This window comes from Amblyomma americanum, chromosome 3, assembly GCF_052857255.1.
Source record: "Amblyomma americanum isolate KBUSLIRL-KWMA chromosome 3, ASM5285725v1, whole genome shotgun sequence".
Classification (NCBI taxonomy): Eukaryota; Metazoa; Arthropoda; class Arachnida; order Ixodida; family Ixodidae; genus Amblyomma; species Amblyomma americanum.
The window spans coordinates 206,423,995-206,443,244 of NC_135499.1; the positions used below are offsets into that span (position 1 = coordinate 206,423,995).

The 19,250-nt window shown below is 44.8% G+C and overlaps 1 protein-coding gene across 2 annotated transcripts in view; it reads right to left on the reverse strand.

Moving 5' to 3' along the window:
- Window positions 1-19,250, reverse strand: part of LOC144125924 (lachesin-like) — a 134,423-nt gene that overhangs the window by 14,442 nt on the left and 100,731 nt on the right. For both annotated transcript variants that reach the window (XR_013313438.1, XM_077659740.1), the window contains exons 5-6: window positions 12,128-12,256; window positions 5,468-5,758 (exon numbers count right to left, since the gene is read on the reverse strand). Coding sequence is in view for 1 of the 2 variants with exons in the window: in XM_077659740.1 (XP_077515866.1) it covers window positions 5,468-5,758; window positions 12,128-12,256 (420 nt within the window). In the remaining variant the exon portion in view is untranslated. The remainder of the gene's footprint in view (window positions 1-5,467; window positions 5,759-12,127; window positions 12,257-19,250) is intronic.

The window sequence follows — 19,250 nt, forward strand, 5'->3', positions numbered from 1 at the left end:
CCAAGTGCAACATGTAAAAATGTCAGAAGTGTCTATGACAAACGGGACCCGTTCGTATTACTAAGTTTTCGAAACGTATCAAGAAGTCGGTAGCCCAAAGTGGAGTGGCCTCAAGCACATGACCTGCATTCGAGAGCCGAAAGCTCCATTCGAAATTTGAAAATCACAGTAAGGTGTAAATTTTGTCCGCGTGTAAATATTAGCACAGCCTGCGATGAGTCTATCAAACGGGAAGTGTATCTTACTATCTATTATCTTAGCTTTCCGAAGAACTAGCGCTGCTTTTCGGGGAAGAAAATTTTATGCAGCTCTAGAATCCTGGCGTCTCTACGACCACAGCTTTTAAATACCTGCAGTCTCAAAGCTAAGAAGTTAATATGAAGTGGCCAGACCAACTCTCATGGCAAGAATTAAAAGGCGCACTTTATACTTTGCGAGCAGGCGTTGTAACTCATTTAAAAACGCTTTTATTGCGACAGTACGTGTAGTGTACTGTTGAAGCGGATATGACAAGTTATTAACAGACCGGAAGAAATACTTGAAACCACCGCGTGACAAGAAAACGCGTTGTTTGTATACGTTTATAGACACAGTGTTAGAGGGCTTCTCACATGAGTGCAGACTGATCCGGTTACCTGCGAGTACGCGGCCATAGGAAGCAGTGACGAACCGTATGGTATACTTGAAGAGAACCGTTTCATTAGATGCGGCTGTAGCAAAATCCTGGGATGTCCAGCTTTCCCATTACTCGCAATAACTATATGGGATCTTTTTGCTATCATTTTTCCGTGCCCCCTGAGGCCGTTTCCGGGTAGCCAATCAATCGGGTTAAGCTGTAGTTATCCTTTCACCATTTCTTTCATGAACTCTAGCTATACGGGTGAGCAAAGGCCAAACTCACAAAGAACGTCTCGCGCCAAAATGCTGACAAGAAAACCAACATGGGAAACGAAACACTGCACCAAACCCTGACCAATCCCAGACCGTGTGTACGTGTCATCGTTTTTGAGGCAACAACACTGTGAGGAAGATGTCTGGGGATGTGATCAATCACCCGGAAGAACAGAGACTCTATCCCGGCAACGCAATATGGTTCCAGTCTTGTTTTTCGATACGGCTGCCGGAGCAGACAGAGCTTCTGTATTAATGGTGTGATACCGTATAACTATGCGGATGGGCATAAAGACACTGTGTGCATATCTCACGAACCCAATGTCCCTTCTCCCCTCTCACCCTCCTTTCATTATTTTCCTCTTGATCTGCAAACTGATTGCACTCAAACGTAGCCATCATAGCCGCGTCCGTTCGTCCTTCTTTACGGTAAGACACTATAATAAACGACAGGCCATATCGAAAGTGGTACGCAGAAGAGAACAGTATCACTAGGTATAACTGTCTGTAAGGCTTACATCCGGGCGACAAGGTTGGAGCATCTTTGCCACTGCTTTATTATAGACCAAAAATGGGAATCTTATCCACAAAAGAAACTAAATGTGCAGGTACTCGTCGAGGGTAAAATAAAGCTGTTCATTGGTCGATGGATGGCTGAAGTTCGCGATGCAAGTAAAGGTGGGCCAAGAAAATTCTGTAACCAAATAAACTGGCTGGGTATAAATAATAAAATAGGGCAGGAACGAATTAGAGGGAGACAACGCTGTGATCAGCATTACATCATTTATAGCTGAGCCATTTATGAGCGATGGTTGGGTAATCGCGTCAGAGGAGGAAGCAACACAGAACAGCATAATAGAAAGCAGCTTAGAACTGACCAATCTGAACTGGAAGAAAGGCGGAAGCAAATATTCCTAAACGCACGTCCGCAGGGATAGACGAAATTCCAATCAAGCTAAACATTAAACTTCGTCCAAGAACCAAGGAAACGTTCTTAAAAGCATTGAAAACAGTCATAACAAATAATCAAATTCAGGACAGTTAGCCACAAAGCAAAATAAATTTGATTTTTAAAGGGGATATAAGATGCACATAAAATCCTTCAGACAGATTACGATGGCATCTGTTATTTACAGGCTGACAATACAGGCGGTGAAATTAAAAATTCAGACATGGGTAGAAAGCAATAAGATATTCGGAGAACTTCATAACAGGCTCTGAAGTGGTAGGTGGTTATATAATAGCCTGTTGGTGCTTACCCCAGGCATGGAGACACCAAAGGTGGAAAACAGATTTCTGTATTTAGCTTTCCTGGACATAACCCGTGCATACGACAACGTGAACAGGGAACGCCTATGGAACATATTAAACGGTGAATGCATCGGTCAAGAGATAATTGATTTCCTACAGAATATTTACCAGGATAAATACATTAAAATTAGATGGGGAGGGATACGAACTACGACAACTATCGATGTACGCGAAAGATTAAGGCAAGGTTGTCATCTATCACCACTGCTGTTCATGCTTTATAAGATAAATATGGAAAGAAGGCTACCGGAAAGTAATCTAGGCTATAAACTGTCGTAGAGATTAGGCGGAAATGTCGTATTGCAGCGGCTCCTCGGTTTAATGTATGCGCACGATATTGTACTATGAGAAGAGAGCCAGGAAGATTTTCAAAGCCTGGCAATTGTTGTGAAGACGAAGGTGACAGTCTAAGTTTCGGTTTTAGTGCAATTAATTCAGGTCTAATGATTCTCAACGATTCAGCTGATAAAGCGCTTACAATAAATGCCCATGAAATACCCATGGTTGCTGAATACAAATACCTTGGGACATTGGTAAACGAAGGACAGATAAAAATGAAAAAGCACGAACAGTCTGTGTATGCAAAAGGGCGAAGAAATGCCGGGATAATTAAACATGGGGAATTGTGGGGTAGAACAATTATGAACTACTGAGAGGTATTTGTGATGGAATAATGGTGTCCGGGCTTACATTCGCAAATGCGGTTTTGTGCCTACGGGCAGAAGTTCAGTCGAGATTAGAAATCAATCAAAGAGCAGTTAGAAGATTAGCACAAGGCGCCCACAGCAGAACCACAAATGAGGCAGTACAGGGGGATACGGGCTGGGCATCATTCGAAGCGCAGGAAGCTGAGAATAAACTATTATATGAAAAACGCCTGAAAAGATTGGACGACAACAGGTGGGCAGCTAAGGTCTTTAAATGATTATACAGAATGCTTATACAGTGACTCGCAATGGCGGAAGAGGACTAGGAAAGTAGCCAGTAAGTGTGCAGCACACAAGGATGGAGAAATAAATAGAGTAAACGGCAGGTAAAAAACGCAGACAGTTAAGGAAGGAATCGTTCTAGTATAACTCAAGAGGTAGTGCCCTACTCTTTGAAGCTACCTTGACTGCTGAACCTAGGCCTCATCAGTCGAATGTTCCGCAGGAGAGGAGCGCGCTTGAGAGTCGTGGAACCGAATACAGTGCGCTAAGCCTGAACAAGCCGAAAAAGAAAAGGGTTTCATTTATGACATAGATACTTGGAGTGATCAAACACCTAGCACTGCAAACGCCACAGATTTCCACAGAACGTCTACACTTTAAGCACACAAGCCATGTAGATCTGTGAGCACACCAGCCTCCTTTTCCACAAATATAGACCCGTGGAGCGTTTTTTTACCGGCTGCAAATTAAGGCCACCGGGACTTCCTCGGACACATAGGCGAAAAACAGGTAATGGAGAAATTTCCCATAAAGCAAGCGTCTGCATCGGCGTTTCAATATACTGTTTTGGAACTTATGAGCAGCATAGATGTCAGGCTCCATGGCCGGTAGGCACATTTTTCAGCAGAGAGCAGGAAAATATCGCGATGTTTTCGTACGAGATTAACAATAAGCCAGTCGAACGTACAAATGCATACAAGTACGTTGGACTCCATTTGCAGGCAGTCTTGTCCTAGAATCACCGCATTAATCTCAATCTTGCAGCAGCTAACCGCTCCCTAGGCTTTCTTAAACGAAATCTTCAACACACTCAAGCTTACTTACGCAAACTTTCCTTCACCACTTTGATCCGTCCTAAAATAGAGTACTCATCTACCATCTGGGACCCGCCCAAACTTCCATCATAAATAACATAGAAGCGCTGCAAAGCCGTGCGGTACGTTTAATTTATTCCGACTAATCAGGCCATACTAGTGTCACAGCTTTAAAAGCACACGCTCAGTTACCGGAACAGTTTTCTCGCCGCAAACTTTCAGGCCTTTCACTTCGTCATAAGCTTTATAGTCATGCATTGCTTCATGACGATTTCTTTAGGGAACCGACCGCAAATTTTTCACGCCTTGACCATCCTTGCAAAGTTAAGCCCGCCACATGCCGAACATCTCTTTCGCGAAGTCATTCATTTCACGTACAATCATCGAATGGAACCATTTGCCTTAAAATATCACTACCGAATTTGAGACAACCAAAATTCAAGAACTAATCCGCAGTTTGAATGGCTTGCAACAGAACCCACCGTCCTAATGGTGCCATCTTTTTTTCTTTCATTCTTTTTTCTATTTCTTATCTAAAGATGGACCTGTTGCGATGATTCATTATTCACTCTATATTTCTGTTGCCATGCATTTGTTTATTTTAGCGATTTACCTGTATTTATCATTGAATATTCTTGTGATAATGCTCGCGTTGTAACTTGATATTTTTTCGCGAAATTAAATAGAATATTGTGCGTTTATTTAGTTATTCTTGTTTGCTTTTGTTTCTTTTTTCAGTGTTACGTTGCGACTATCGTTATATTTTACTCCCCCCCTCCCCTAATGCAATGCCCTCTAAAGAGTGCCTTTAAGTTTGTTTGAATGAATGAATAAATAAATAAATAAATTCTCTGAACGTATACTTCCCCGTGTTACAGTTACTTTTATCTCGTTATTTCACCAGAGCGTTCAGAGTACGAGAGGACATGTTATACCACTTCTGAAAAGCTTTGATACATTAAATGACATTTAAGCAAAGTCATTCTCTTTTTAAATTATTTCTGGCTCCACAGCGGCGCACATGAGCAAGCAAGACGTCAAGCGAAAAAAAAATACTTAGAAATCTCCTTATATCTAGTAAAAACAATATTCCTAAGCCGGGCCTGTTCACTTGCAATGTATCAGCATCTAAATCTAACAAGGCTCATTCCACTGACAGCTCCAGTTCTTTCAGCGAAGTTTTTTGCTCTATTTCGTCCCGCTTAATCAACGTGAAATAACGGAAAGGATCTGTGCAGTTATGGCCTTGACTTCTTTTCAACTCCAAGAACAACGCAGGCTCTGATTGAAGCGCCAAATATGACATATACGGTATATAACTTTTCCAAGTATCAGAAGAGAAGTGAGTCCCTTTGTCTACGGATGAATTAAAGAAAATTTACATAACTATAGAGGCAGCGCTGCTAAACATACGTTTTATGCCCTGCCACAAAAAGAAGCGTCTGCATAGAATTCTGCATGAGGTGGCTCATATAAGCGAGCGCAGGCACCTTCGCCTAAAGCGTAGCGTCGGCGGCTTACCGTATAGTTTTATGGTTCCCTCCGTCTCGCCGAGCGAGTTCTTGGCCACGCAGTGGTACTCGCCGAAGTCCTCGGGTTTCAGCCTGCGCACCACCAGCTGCATCTGGACCTTGTACATGGCGTGCTGCACCGTCACCACCGAGTACTTGGAGTTCTGGTGGATGATGGTGTCCGTGTTGCGTGTCCAGTAGGTGACGGACTTGGGGTGCGACTCCAGGTTGCAATCCAGGGTCACGTCGGTCTCGACGCTCGCGCCGACCAACTGGTTCGGGATCCAGATCATGGGCGCGACTGCGCATGGCGGAAACAGAGCGACAACGTGACTGCAGCCGCAGTTCTTTTATCTTGCCGGTTGAAAAACTGCCCACAGACTGGATCGGTGCAAAACTCGACACTCCGATTCGTTCCAGAACTCGGCAGTTAGGTGATTGTCAGGCCACGTACGGCGTTACGACGAACTTTCTACGGCACACTTCATATGAAGTCGTTTTGGCCGTTCTATGCTCGGATTGAAGGTTACGGCCTCCACCTTTTTTACAACGATCTTATGGCCGACGCGCGTTATTTATATATGGAATGAGTATGCGCTAAGCATTAAGTGTGATAGAGACGACCCCGCCAATATAACAGCATAGAAGTCGAAATGGATCACTAAAGTTTGATATATCGGTAATTTTGAGTGTAAATGACAATATATAGGTTTCTCTGTAACCTAAAAGCAAAGATTCATTGCACCCACGCTATAGCTACGCGCTACAGAAATTTTTCAGCGGTATGCCACTCGCCGGCACGCTGGCAGCACACTATCGCTAGGTGTTCTTAGGCCTATTCTACTTCGCATCGAAGCCACATCGGATGGTGCTTTGGAACAAGGCATTGCCTAATATAAGACGTCCAATCATGTTAAGAGCACACTATAGATAGAATAATGTGAGTGAAATTAATGTTTCCACAACGCCTTCGGCAGCGAAGCAAACCAGGCGAGGGCCGCCCATATACTTTATATGATTAAGTTAGCTTCACCGCATGACACCATAAATGAGTACAAGATACCGACGGTTGCCAACCTCAAGCACACCCCACGTTCGCCATGCCACGCCGTTGCACAATGCTAGCGCTGTCAGCGGGTGCCCAAGGCCGCGCAGCCGGCCCGACCTGTCTCCACGCACAGAAAGTGATCGAAGCCGCGCTGTTCGATTTATGGAATGTTCCGCTGAAGGAAAGTTCGATAAACGCGAATAACAGTGCTGTATTTTTGCATGGGATTGTGAAGAGGACGTTATGACTTTTTGATGCAAACAATTATTCTATATATCCAGGCTCGACTACTGAGAGTGATGCAAAAAACATATACACTAAAAAAATAGAGGAAAGAAACAGAACACGCTTCCATTTCCGTAGGCTATCGTAAGCCTAACATGTGCACTCCTCGCCGACGTGTGAAACCCCATCCTTCTCGTATTTTTTTCTTTTTTTTCTCCAAAGTTCCTTTTCTTGCCTTTCGTTTACGCTGTTTCGTAAGCATACGTGCTCTGCGTACAGATTAAATGCCGGCACTCGCAAGACAGATGCCGGCGCGTCGGTCATCTGGGCGAAAGAGCGAATGAACGACACGTGCGCCGCGGTAGAGCAGAACCGACACGACGGGTTGCAAAACACGTAGACTGCACAGAGTCGGAGGGGGCCGGTGCCTCTCTTTCTACGGTTCTCCTGTCTTTCTGGCCTCGGCGTTGAGGGCGGCTTCAACTTTATAACGCAGCCCAAAGTTTAAACTCGACGCATTGGCACCAGTTCGACAAAAGAAGAAAAAAGTAAAACAAATGCGGACGAGAAAAGTGCTTGCTTCTTTTCTGACCACTGTAGCAGGTATAGCTACAGATGCCTCGAATACCAAAGCCCGCCAATCCTGAAAAAAGGCCGTTGAATACGAAAGCAATGCTGCGGAACTGCGCACAATGACTTTCAGCTTACATTATTTCTCATCAATGGAAAATGAAGGCTATTGCAGCTGCGAAACCCTTATGTTATTTGCCTTTGTTTTTACGTCAACAGATTACAGCAGTCGCGACGGCTGGGCAGGAATATGTCTACGGCAGGTCGGTATGGCATGCAGAGGAAGCTACAACGTGTCAGAAAAAAAAGGAAATGGGCTCTTTTTTGTTTCGCTTTTATTTCCTCTGAGGCGCCAGGTATGAGGCATTACGAGAGAGATTATTGGGCGCGCCACATTGAGGTGACCCTGGGCGCCGAACGCCGCGTTCTCGAGTCGTTACGACACCAAACAGGAACGGGCTGCCTGGCGACTTACGCAATAGCTGCTTTCCGGACACACGTATTATAATGGCTGGCGTTGCCAGGGCCCAGTATGGCGATAAACAACGGCTCGCGCCTGTATATTTGCTCGTGCCATGGTGCTATGGTGCTGGCCTAGTATTATTAATACGATCGCCTGACAATCGTGTAAATGAGGAATGCAGTCGGCGCAATGGCGAGGGAGATATGATAACCCGGTTGCCTGTATCATCATTGTGATCACCCCCAATTTGGCATTGAGTGTTATGCTGTACTGCTGTTGGGTACGGCTATCTCAAACAGTGCGTACGTTTCTTAAAAGATGACTCATTATTTCATAACTCCTTTCGGAATAGCGTGTCTGCTGCGTTTCCTTACAAAAATGGGCCAAGTTCAAAAAAGAGAAGGGCTGCCGTTTGGACTGCGATAAACCCCGGACACCGCCTGCCGGTGTTGTGTTAGGGTCCATCAGGTGGTAAATTAAGGTAGCCGGAATACCTCATCGAGACGGATCACCACAGAGTCAGTAACTTCGAGAGCCCGATTTTGCAGGCAGTTTTTGTTTACCATTCTGAAAAATGTTTGTGCGAAGGACAGAGCTCACGATAAGACGGTACTGCCGCATACAAAGCAAGTAGGAGTCTTAAGTGCCATGCGTAATTTTGTGTGTCTTGTGCTGTAGCGATGCTTTATTGATGCATGGGGCTAATCGTGCTGTACGCCTTGTCCTTTTTAGTGCGACAGCGTTAAAGGCCACGTTGTCCAGAAAATCCGGGGTCAGTGTTGTCGGTGTCCGTACTGTGAGCGAAAAATCACGGGCATGGCTCCGGCAGGTGGTCTCCAGAAATCAACCTAGGAGACAGGTCGGCTGCCTAGGTCACGTGACTTTGCGGCGCATCATAACCTGCCCATCAGATAGTGAGCAAACTGCCCACCGTGACAGGTGGCAGTTAAATTAATGATTGGTCGCTCGGGAAGAGCAACCTTGACCGGGCAAGGTCGGCCGCTGGGAGCACCTGCCATCGCAGGGCAGTGGAGAATTGCTTAACACTGCACCACCACACCACAACGGGTATGGAGACTCCCAAGTATCTATGAATGAAAAGTAGAGAATAGCCTTCAGCATATATTGGAATTAACCAATTAACGCTAACGCTTCATGCCTCTAAGGCGGAGCTTGAGTGCCCCCTATAATTTTTTTGTTTAGCTCTGCACAGAGAGCAGCTGACACAACTAGTGGGCTCCAACATTTGCTTAAATGTCAAGTAAGTGAACGAAAGAAAAAGCAAAGAAAGAACTAAAGTGTGCGCTTTGATTGAAACAGCAGCCCAATATGCATACAAAGCGATTATCTCTGAACCGCAAAAGCCTTCGTGTCTAAAGGAGAGAAAATTCGAGCCCTTCTGTCCTTCACAGTTTATTTCGCTCTTTTTTTTTTGTCTGTGGCTAAAGCATTCTGTTGCATGTTTGATTACACGGCCGCTGCTTCTCCGGGCAGTTTGAATGAGTGCCTAAACGCATTTCTGATCACGTTTTAGCAAAAGGGTGCCCAGAACCCTTTATGCGAAGAAGACTGAGGAAGCAGATAGGAAAAGAAGAGATAGAAAGACGTGCTTAAAATCTTTATTCGCGTGCGCGAGATGCGCGCGGAAGCTTATCTCGGCCCCGCCGAGCCAAGGCTTGCGAACGGCAAAGCCAGGGGATTTGGACGCCGACTCTCCGGGGAACGACTCAGCTGCCACCGTTCGCTCGCCCCATTTGGAATTTGCTTCGTCGACGGTTTAACAGGGGAGGGGGGGCTGAAGGAGAACAAAAACTTATCTCAGCCGAGAAGACAACCCATCAGCTTTAAAAGCTGCGTCCCGCAGCGAGCACAGCGCGAAACTATTTCGAATTTTGTCGGTTTTATTTTATTTTTAACTCTTATCTGAGCTGTTATTTTGGCCCCACGAAGACGGAATAACGGAGAAAGGCGCACGGGTCTGCGCGTCGTCATTAGCTGTTGGTGATACGAGGACGCACGAGTTCGCGTTCTTTTTTTTTTGTGCGCGTTTGGTTGATCATTGTTCGGAGGAGCCCTTCGAAATAACAGAAATAAAGAGATCCCGCGCCCCAGAAAACATCGCTTGTTACGGGTTTTCAACCGTTTAAATGTTCTCGTTCTTTCTTATGCCTAAGTATTGAGCCAAATGAGAGATAAAGCTTCGTCTCTTATCAGCTAAGTGACATCGATCCCTTTTCCCCTGTCCTTCGTTCCCTCTCTCTCTCAATTCGCCCCCCCCCCTCATCAGCAACAACGAAAAAACCAAAATAGAGAGAGAGAATGGAAACGAGAAGAAGAGACGTGAGGAGTAAACAGAAACGGACTGACTGTTTGCAGTCGCCTGGGCGGGTGTTCGAAGCAACAATGCGCGCAGATAGTACACACTCACCGCACCACACAGAGGGGAAAATCGTCTCTCCGCACGCGTAGCTGTCTGTCGGTAAACTGAGTGTCGTGCGCGCCTGGCAGCTCTGTTTTCTGTCTTTCCCTGCTCTGTCGCTTAGCCGGAGCTAGTCATTGAGCGGGGAGAACAATAGCGGCGGGACGCTTTTTAGCGACCGCGATTAACGTGCCACGCGCTCCTTTTGCCTGCATTTCACCGTGTTTGTCAGGCCTTTTGTCGTTTCTAAAGACGTTTTCTCGACATTGTGCCCAATTTTATTAGCAAGCAAGGCCACCAGACAAGCAGTGAACAGTCCGTTCTTTCTACTAGTTAAAAACTCACAAAATTCAGTCTTTTTGTCGCAAGGTCGTGGAAGTTGCAATGTGTACAGACCTCATCTTTTCTCTAGTCGTTACTTGTTTTTAAATGGACTGAAAAAGTCTCTTTTTGTGTTAAAAATTAGGCTAACTCGTTTGTACTTATTTGACACTTAGTTGCACATGAGGTTTATTGTTGTTTCTCTGTAAGAAAATCACTTGAGTGTGCATTTATTCGCAGGCCGCCTAAAAAATCTGGGCAGTACGAGAACTAGCCTAAAATTCATTCTTCGTCCTCCTTCTTGACAAGAAAACATGTAGCTGTAATTGATAAGTGATATGGCCACAGCAGCCGGGGTCGAACCGGTGGCTTTCAAATCAGCGGCCGGACGCCAATGCCACTGAGCCACCACAGCGGGTAATAATAAACGTCAGGTTTGACACAAATGCAGCTGTAAATTTCATCTCTAGGCATTAGTTTGGTTATTAGAAAACACACAAGATAATAATAGTATGGAGGCGCACACATTAGACTAATGCTGAGCGGTGGCTAAGTGGTTATGGCGCTCGGCTGCTAACCCGAAAGACGTGGGTTCGATCGCGGCCGCGGCAGTCGAATGTCGATGGAGGCAAAAATTCTAGAGGCCCATGTACTGGGCGATGTCAGTACACGTTAAAGAACCCCAGGTGGTCGAAATTTCCGCAGCCCTTCACTACGGCGTCCCTCATAGCCTGAGTCGCTTTGAGGCGTTAAACGACCATAAATCAAACCAAACCAAACATTAGACTAATTTTGCCGATGGATTCGGAACAGTAAAAACATCTACTTTCCTCCCTACTCCGGGTCAAGTGATTAATCAGTTCATTTGAGACCATATGCCGAAAAAGAGGGAATCAAGCCAGCGTACCCGTTTTGAAATCATCGCAGTCGTATTAACAAGCATGCCAAATGTTGATGTCCTTGCAGAGCTAACCAACTTTAACAACACTTTCATTCTGATATAATGAAAGCCCAGTCCGAAAGCTAACGAATTGTGAAAATATCTCTCAGACAGATATAAAAAAACAGCATTCAAAGAGTTTCAAATAAGGAAAACAGAATGATTCGACTAAGAGTTCATGTGTAATAGAATGCCTGACGGGAGGCAATTTATGACAGAAGGCACTAGTGACCTTGCGTGATATTCTGCGCTGGGGGATTGTAAGGGAAGAAAAAATATGTCGATGAATGGTGGCGAAGAACAGATGGAGAGTGCACATAACTTACAAAATTGTTTACATCGATGATAACACCGGTGAAGTTCGTTTAGACTCTGTACGACATCCATTTCGTTCCCCAGAAATTAAATACTGCGGCTTTCATGACTTAACTACATAATTAGCATCGCGTTCGTTTCTTGGATGTCCTGCGCAATAGGTATAAGATATTCAGGCTCTCGGTTTTAACATGGCCAACAGCACGGAGAAACAGGAAGGTTGAAGGTGGGTGGTGACGTGCCGTATACTAAGAAACAGCTAAGGGATGGCTGTATGCTTTCTTTTTTGTTAGAGTAAGAAAAAACGAAAGTAAAGAAACACTCGCTCGAGCGAAAGTTTGCATTCGCTCAGTTGGAGTCGTTACTCACAGCTGACTTCAAGGACGATCCGCTTGCTGACCGAGGGCAGCACACCGTTGGAGGCGATGCACAGGTAGGCACTCATGTGCAGGCGGGACACCTTAGTGATGTTCAGCCAGGTTCCCTTCACTGACGGAACTGGAAGAGCATAAAACGGGCACGAATTTCACTTTCGAATTATTCAAACACCTCCAGATGGCGGTCATTTGCTTCAATATTTATTTTATTTATTTATTTAACAATACTGTTAACCCTCAAGCGAGGGTCCTTACAGGGAGGGTATGAAACCTTCGTAGAAAATAGAATTATTCACAATCACTAAATACATCAGCAGAAGACAGTACATTCGTTCAAGCATCAAATAGCACTTTCAAGCAGATGGTCATCCAGAGATCGCTCAGATTCATGCAGATCATTCTGTTCTACAACACTAATTGGCAAGTCATTCCACATTTCAATTACATGGGGGAAGAAGGAATTTCTGAAAGCTTCACTATGGGCGTAGTACGGCTGAATTATGCGACTATGATTTGTTCTAGAACTCCGTTTGCCTGGCGCTTGTATATATGTTTCCTTTTGAATGTTTACCTGTCCATGGAGCATCTGGAACAGTAGCTTTAGGCGATTTTTTTCTCTACGTATTTCTAATGAATGAATATACGCAGTAATGGCTTCAACTGAAGTGAAGTGGTGCAGACGTGCAGTTTACTGCTGTTGTAGGTTGAGAATAGTAATTCGACGAAAATGCATGTCATGTTATAATTTAACTTATTGGCAAGAAGAGGGAATCGTCTCCAACAAGGACTTTCATTCAAAACAGTACATTTTGAAACCGGCTCAGTTCCTTGTTCTGCGTTGCAGCGAGCACTCCGTTGTGCAGCTTTTGTTGAAAACGTAATCCGTAATCTATACGATTACCTCCGAACCTTTAGGACGACATCCCCAATAGCAGATCCAAAGGCTGATAAATTATACAGTAAATAGAATTCCACATTTCAATTCAGTCACATTACTGAGGTCTTCGGTAGAGTAAGAGTTTTACGGCGCAGCTATATCTCCTCGGCAAACGAGCGCAGATTGTTGTGCACTCTCACGCAAAATTCTAGAAATATGTATGCATTGTTGCGATGTATACAAGTTTGTATGCATTGATTGCACAAAATAAAAATGAGAGAGAAAAAGTGCGAACTTAAGGAAGAATGCGAACAAGCATAAAGATGGGCACACTCGCTTCAACAACAACTCCAAAATATCACAACTTGATGAATAGCATAAACCTGTCTTTCCGTGAAATGCATATTTATGATGAACTGCTTCCATTCCAAAAAAAAAAAAAGTTGATGTTGTTACGTGGCTGCAGGCCGATAAAAATAGGATGACATGACCAATGGTGATGGCATTATTTAATGACCGCACGCTTCGTCGTCATCTAGCCCGTGACAATATTATGAGGCAGCCATACTGACAGTAAATGGACTCTGCCATTCTTTAAGTACGCGTCAATGATTTACAGCTTCCATTTGTTGCACTATTACATTTTTTGACAGGGTCGATTATCGGATGTACGGTGCCTTTGTCAATGAAAGCGCAGTTTCACTGAAGTTCATAGGTTACAGATCTGATTGCAGTCCGCAAAGCCGCAATCTTGTTGGACGCTAGACCGTAGATACCTTATCTCTCACTCTCTTGGCATGAAGTGGAAGATACGGCTGGCACCAATATAACACGACTTGCTATAATTAATATACATGCTAAAATCTGTCCTGTCCTAGACACACGACCTGCCAACGTTGGTTTCATCGTAGGCGCAACTATTACGATGGCGGATCTCACCGTCCCAAGGAGATCACGCTCTATTTCACGTGAACGATGCTTCGATAATTCGGCCCTCAGTTGCCGGTAGGAGCTAAAGCTTTCGGTTTGACGGCACTAGACCACGAGGCAAGAGTGAAAATACACCTGTGAAAGAACTGCACACGAGGAAGAGATTCAGCTCGGATGTATGCGAAGTTCTTCCACGAACTTTTCTCCGGAAAATCCGGGCTACCACAGAGCTGCCTAAAAATAACTGCGTGGGACCCTTAATGTCAGAAGAGAGCTAAAAGCAGACATGGAAAGAAGAGAGAATTATGGAAGACATGAGAGCGCAAAAATGGCAACACGAACGAGTAAGGGAACAGGACGAGTAAGGGAACAGGAGCAGCGCTCGTCTTGCTCCCTTACTCGTCCGTGTTGCCATTTTTGCGCTCTCATGTTTTTCACGAATACGCACCAACAAGCCCAGCCGCAAGTACTTCTTAGAGAATTATGGGTCGCTTATAGAACGTGCCCGCCCTTATTCCCAATACACGAGAAGCATAACTTTCGAATGGTCTCCATTTATTCAATAAGAGGGCGCGAGTCGATTCAGTAAGCGATGAGAAGAAAACCGAAACTAGAGGCACGCTTCTAAAAATGGACCGGGCCTGTCTTGAACTTAATTATAAACAAGTATAATGCTACACATTCTTGTTTTTAATGTGGACGAAAGAGAGGCAACAGAAGCAAAAAAAAAAATGATAAGACGGAATCAGAGCTAAGCCCCAATCGCGGAAGGAGCGGGTGGCTTTACTCTCATTAAATTTGACTTGCTCTCTGCACGCGGCCAAGCAAGGAGCCACTCCTCGCGGTGGGCGGAAAAACTTTAAAGGGCGCATAGCGGGCTCACGTTGGTGTTAATCAAGTTATGCGTCCATTAACATCGAAACCCGACCCGAGCTGGCTTTCGCCCTTGCGCACCGACTGAATATTCATTCACAACGTTGTTACTTAGAAAAATCTTCTCTCTCTTTCCCTCTTGCTCTCTTCAGAAACTTCTCTTGTTTCAGGCTTCAAAAAATAAATAAATAGAGCGAAATGAAGCCTCATTTGTTTCTGCTTGCTTCAATTCTTTTTTTCCTGCTACTAGTGGGTAACACAGTGGCGCGTATTTTTTTTAAATTTTTGCTCTGAAAACAGCGAGATCTTGCTGGATACGAAAAAAAAAATACCAAGCTTGGAAACTGAAGCTCTTGGAATGTGAGGGTTTCGGCGGAGGCTTCGCAAAAAGAATTAGAGAACATCCACGAGCGAAGCCATAACAAGGGACGATCTCTCGATAAAGCGCTCACTACTAGCTCCATAATCGCACCGGTCTTTTGTTTTCGGGTCGAGGCCGGATAGACGGGCAAAGGCGAGGCCGGGATAAAGAAGGCAGAGGGGAACAATAGCAGGGTCAGGCCGGCCGTGGCCGTAGGGCAGGGCCGACGAGGAGGGTTACTGCTGGCTCGAGCGCGAGAAATTGATAGGGCGAAACGCAATACTTTTATTCCATTAAAGCCTACCTAATTGAATCTTCCTCTTGTTTCACTCTGGCCTTTTCTTCAGCCCGCTGCCTCGTCCCGGCCACCGGGGCTGCCGCCATCCAGGCAGCCGCTGTTTAAGCGCCTGACAAAAGACAGGGCACACGGAACGACGCGAATGCTGCACCCTCCTCAAGCTTTTGTTCTCCATTTTAGTTTCTCCTCTTCGCTCTCTCCCATGTTGTCAGTTTTCTTGCCCTTTACTTTCTCTTGATTGCTCTCGTCTGCGGTGGCGAGGCCAGACACGTGAAACGGGGCACGCCTTGGTGGTAACCAAATCTGGCCGTCGCGCGCTCCTTCAAAGCCGTTGTGGTGCATTCGTCGGCGCTGGGACGAACAGCCCGCGTGATTTAATCGAAAATCTAGGGTTTACGGCCCCCACTCGAACTTCAACTTCCAAGCTCTTATTTCTGTTCTCTTGGCAAACTAGGCTCAACGGAGTTGTTGAACTCTCGTGCGAAACCTAAATACCAGGGTAACTCAATCGATTTGCTTCTTGTTTTATTTTGCTAAACATTATTGTGAAGCGCATGAAGAAACTCTGGGTCTCTGCATTGAGGCCGATATGATATACGCGGACTGATTACTGTGCCTGGCCGACAACATCAAATGCTTGAGAGGAAGCCGTGGGACGTTTTAGGCCAAAGGTTGAACACTCAACCAATCCGCGGCTTCTAGTGCCGCTATGAAATGAAGTAGTTCAGCTGCCCTGGTCAGTTGGAGCTTTGAGATTGTTCACTCAGATGGAGGTCAAAGGTCGCAGGCTTTGGAAGCAAAGTAAGGCCCGCACGGCCAGTAAACTGTGTGGAAGGTAAGGGAACAGAAGGTCAGGGCTGATCATCTAAAGAACTCAAGCAGATACAGCTCCCCATGCAGAGAAATTGGTTCTGTGATCCCCACGTCACCTTTAATTCTTTAAAAAAAGTGTTTCTAGCTGCTTAAACAAGCAACGCACAAGCAGCCTTCGGGAAAAGATTGCTGACACGCACTGCGAACGGCTTCATCTCACATTAGTCTGAAGTATCATTATGGCGATGCGCTTATAAATAATGTGATCGCCAGCAACAATTTCAGGCTCAGCCTCTCTGTAGATTCCCTGGAAATGTCGCAGGATATGTGAAGGGCCCTACACGGGGTCGAGTCCAGCTCTCTGTTGGCAAACTGAGGTTACCACACTTTCGGCGCAACAAACGCTTATGCTTTTATTCGTGCGCGTAGCAGACGGGGCCGGATTTATGAGAAAGCTTTAGAGGTGGTCTTTCCACTTTCTCTTTTACGCCCCCCTCTTTGCTTTCCCTCATGGCTCGGTAGCCAACCGGAACACACTTCTGGTTGACCTCTCTGCCTCCTCACTTTTAGCACAAAAGCACTCATACACTCGCCAACACCGACCGAGAATCTTGCCACCACCGACCGAGAATCTTGCCACCGTACATACGTTCATCGTATGTACGTACGTATGTATGTACGTATGTGGCTTACCCGAGTTACGCTCGAAGCCTGAAGAACAGCTCAAGCTGATTGACAGTGATCGTAAGACTGAAAAGACCACTGGAGCCTTGGACTAAGGGACCCACCTACGCCGCGAGAATCCTCCTTAACAATAAAGTTTTTCGTGCATTCGGATAAGTTCGGTGGAACGTCGCGCCAGCTGCGCGAAAGGTTCCTCGGGAGGAGCAACATAGGTCGCACAGTCTCTACCGGTGGCTGTAATTTAAACGGCCACCTGTCAGTGCAATGGCGCATTCCATTGCGCTGGTAGTGATACGAGGACTCGCCGCCATCTGTGCATGTCGAGTGGAGATAGACCAATGCTGAATATATGGGCATCAGCTCACTAGATATATCACGTCATACCCTTAAGGCGGAGATTAAGTGCCCACTCCAATTGAATAATGAACTCTTGCTTTCACACTTCTACAAAATTTAACTACGTTAAAGCTCTACCATTTTTTATTTACCTCTCTCAACTGGAGGCGGCAGTTTACGAAATGGTGGTCCTATTTGCACGCTTTTTTTAGAATTCGTGTCCAAGAAATGTTTTTTTTAAGGCTTTCTAGCAGAAATTTTTGCTGGGCTAGTTGGTCCATTCTGACAATAGTGAAAACAGCGCTAAAGAAGAAGCCGGAAGGCGAAACGAGGAAGTGAACTTGTACGGAAGTGAACTTGCCTTTTTGGAACAACATTGCTAAAATTTTTATTGTTAACTACGCGTGTTTCAATTGTTGAGTGTCACTGTTGCATCGTTTTTTGTTAAGGTCTGTGATTTTTTTAGCCTTACGTTGCTACATTCTATCAATTTTTATTCTTTCCACAATTCCTTTTCTTCAGTTTTTATCGGTTTTACCCTTATTATCTGCTATGGATGTTTTATCGGTTTTTATGGCTCTTTACACCTTGTAACATTAACTGTTTAAGTCAACATGTATTTTTTTTATTACCATCTCTTTGAGTTTCTGCGGACTTTTAGCCTTTTCACCCTGTTGTGGTTTTATCGCTTTTATGGCTCTTTACACCATGTGACATTAACTGTGTATAGTCATTGAGTGTAGTTTCCTTTTTGTTACCACCCCTTTTGAGATTCAGTTCACTGTTGGCTTTATCACCTTGTTTTGTTTTTTATCGCTTTTTGGCTCTTTGCATCATGTGACGTTGACTGCATCTGACTATCTTTGCCACTGCCTTCCTATATATTGCGCGAGTTTCGCTCAATAAATTCAGTTGTCAGTCAGCGCTCTTTCCTGTCACTTCCTCGTTTCGCCTTCCGGCTTCTTCTTTAACGCTGTTTTCACTATTGTTTAAAGGTTTTCCCAAAGAAAATTTTTTGTTAAGGAAGGGTAGTCGACCGAAGTCGTATCAGTATTGATGTGCGCGTAAAGAGGTTCAGCACCCTCCCCACCTCCTCCCACTGCCTTAAATCTGCCCGTGCCTGCAGATCTGGCGCAGCGAGCATCAGTGCGCGAAAAGCAGAAGGCACGCCGGGAAATGTGGGTAGCTCAGCCTGTATTGAAAAGAATGGCACAATTTTATCAGCCAGTTCGTAATAATGTGCATGGTTCTAGCTAAATGTCTTGGTTCCCATTACTCTCTAGCGCGTTGGGCTCAGGAATGTTTAAATCGCTTCTGGCAGAATCACTGCACATATTAGAAAACTGACAACTTACCAGAAGCGAAAACACGAATACCAGTGCCAAAGCTTGGCTGATTCCCTACGTATTCTCAGCGAGGAGCGAAATTTACATTAAATTATCATCATTAAATCTCTTCCAATTTTTCATAATCATTGCATTTTTCTCACACTTTTTGTGCGCCTGAATTTTGTATTTATGCTTTCGTACTTTCTATTGTTCGTATTGCGCGTTTTTAGTTCTTATTCTGTTTGTACGAGTTAATTTTTTCTTTGCTTCAATATTTATATTTTGTTTGCACGTGCTGCGATCATGTTACTGTTCCTATGTTTCTTTCCCCACCCACTTAAAATCACTAAAACTGGATTGAAGTTTCGAGAACTGAAAATACAATATTTTAGATGCAAATAATATGTCTTAAAACACTATAGAAACCTATTTACACACTTCCTCACGCAATACGATAGAACAAGCTGCTTTAACTTCATGAGATGTAAGCCGTCAGGCCTTCAGTAGGGGAAACTCTTTTAATACGCGACACCACAATCTATGTTTATAGTAGCAATAAACGAATTGAGACGACAGTAAGCACAGCCGTGTGATTTCGGCTATGAAAGAAAAGAC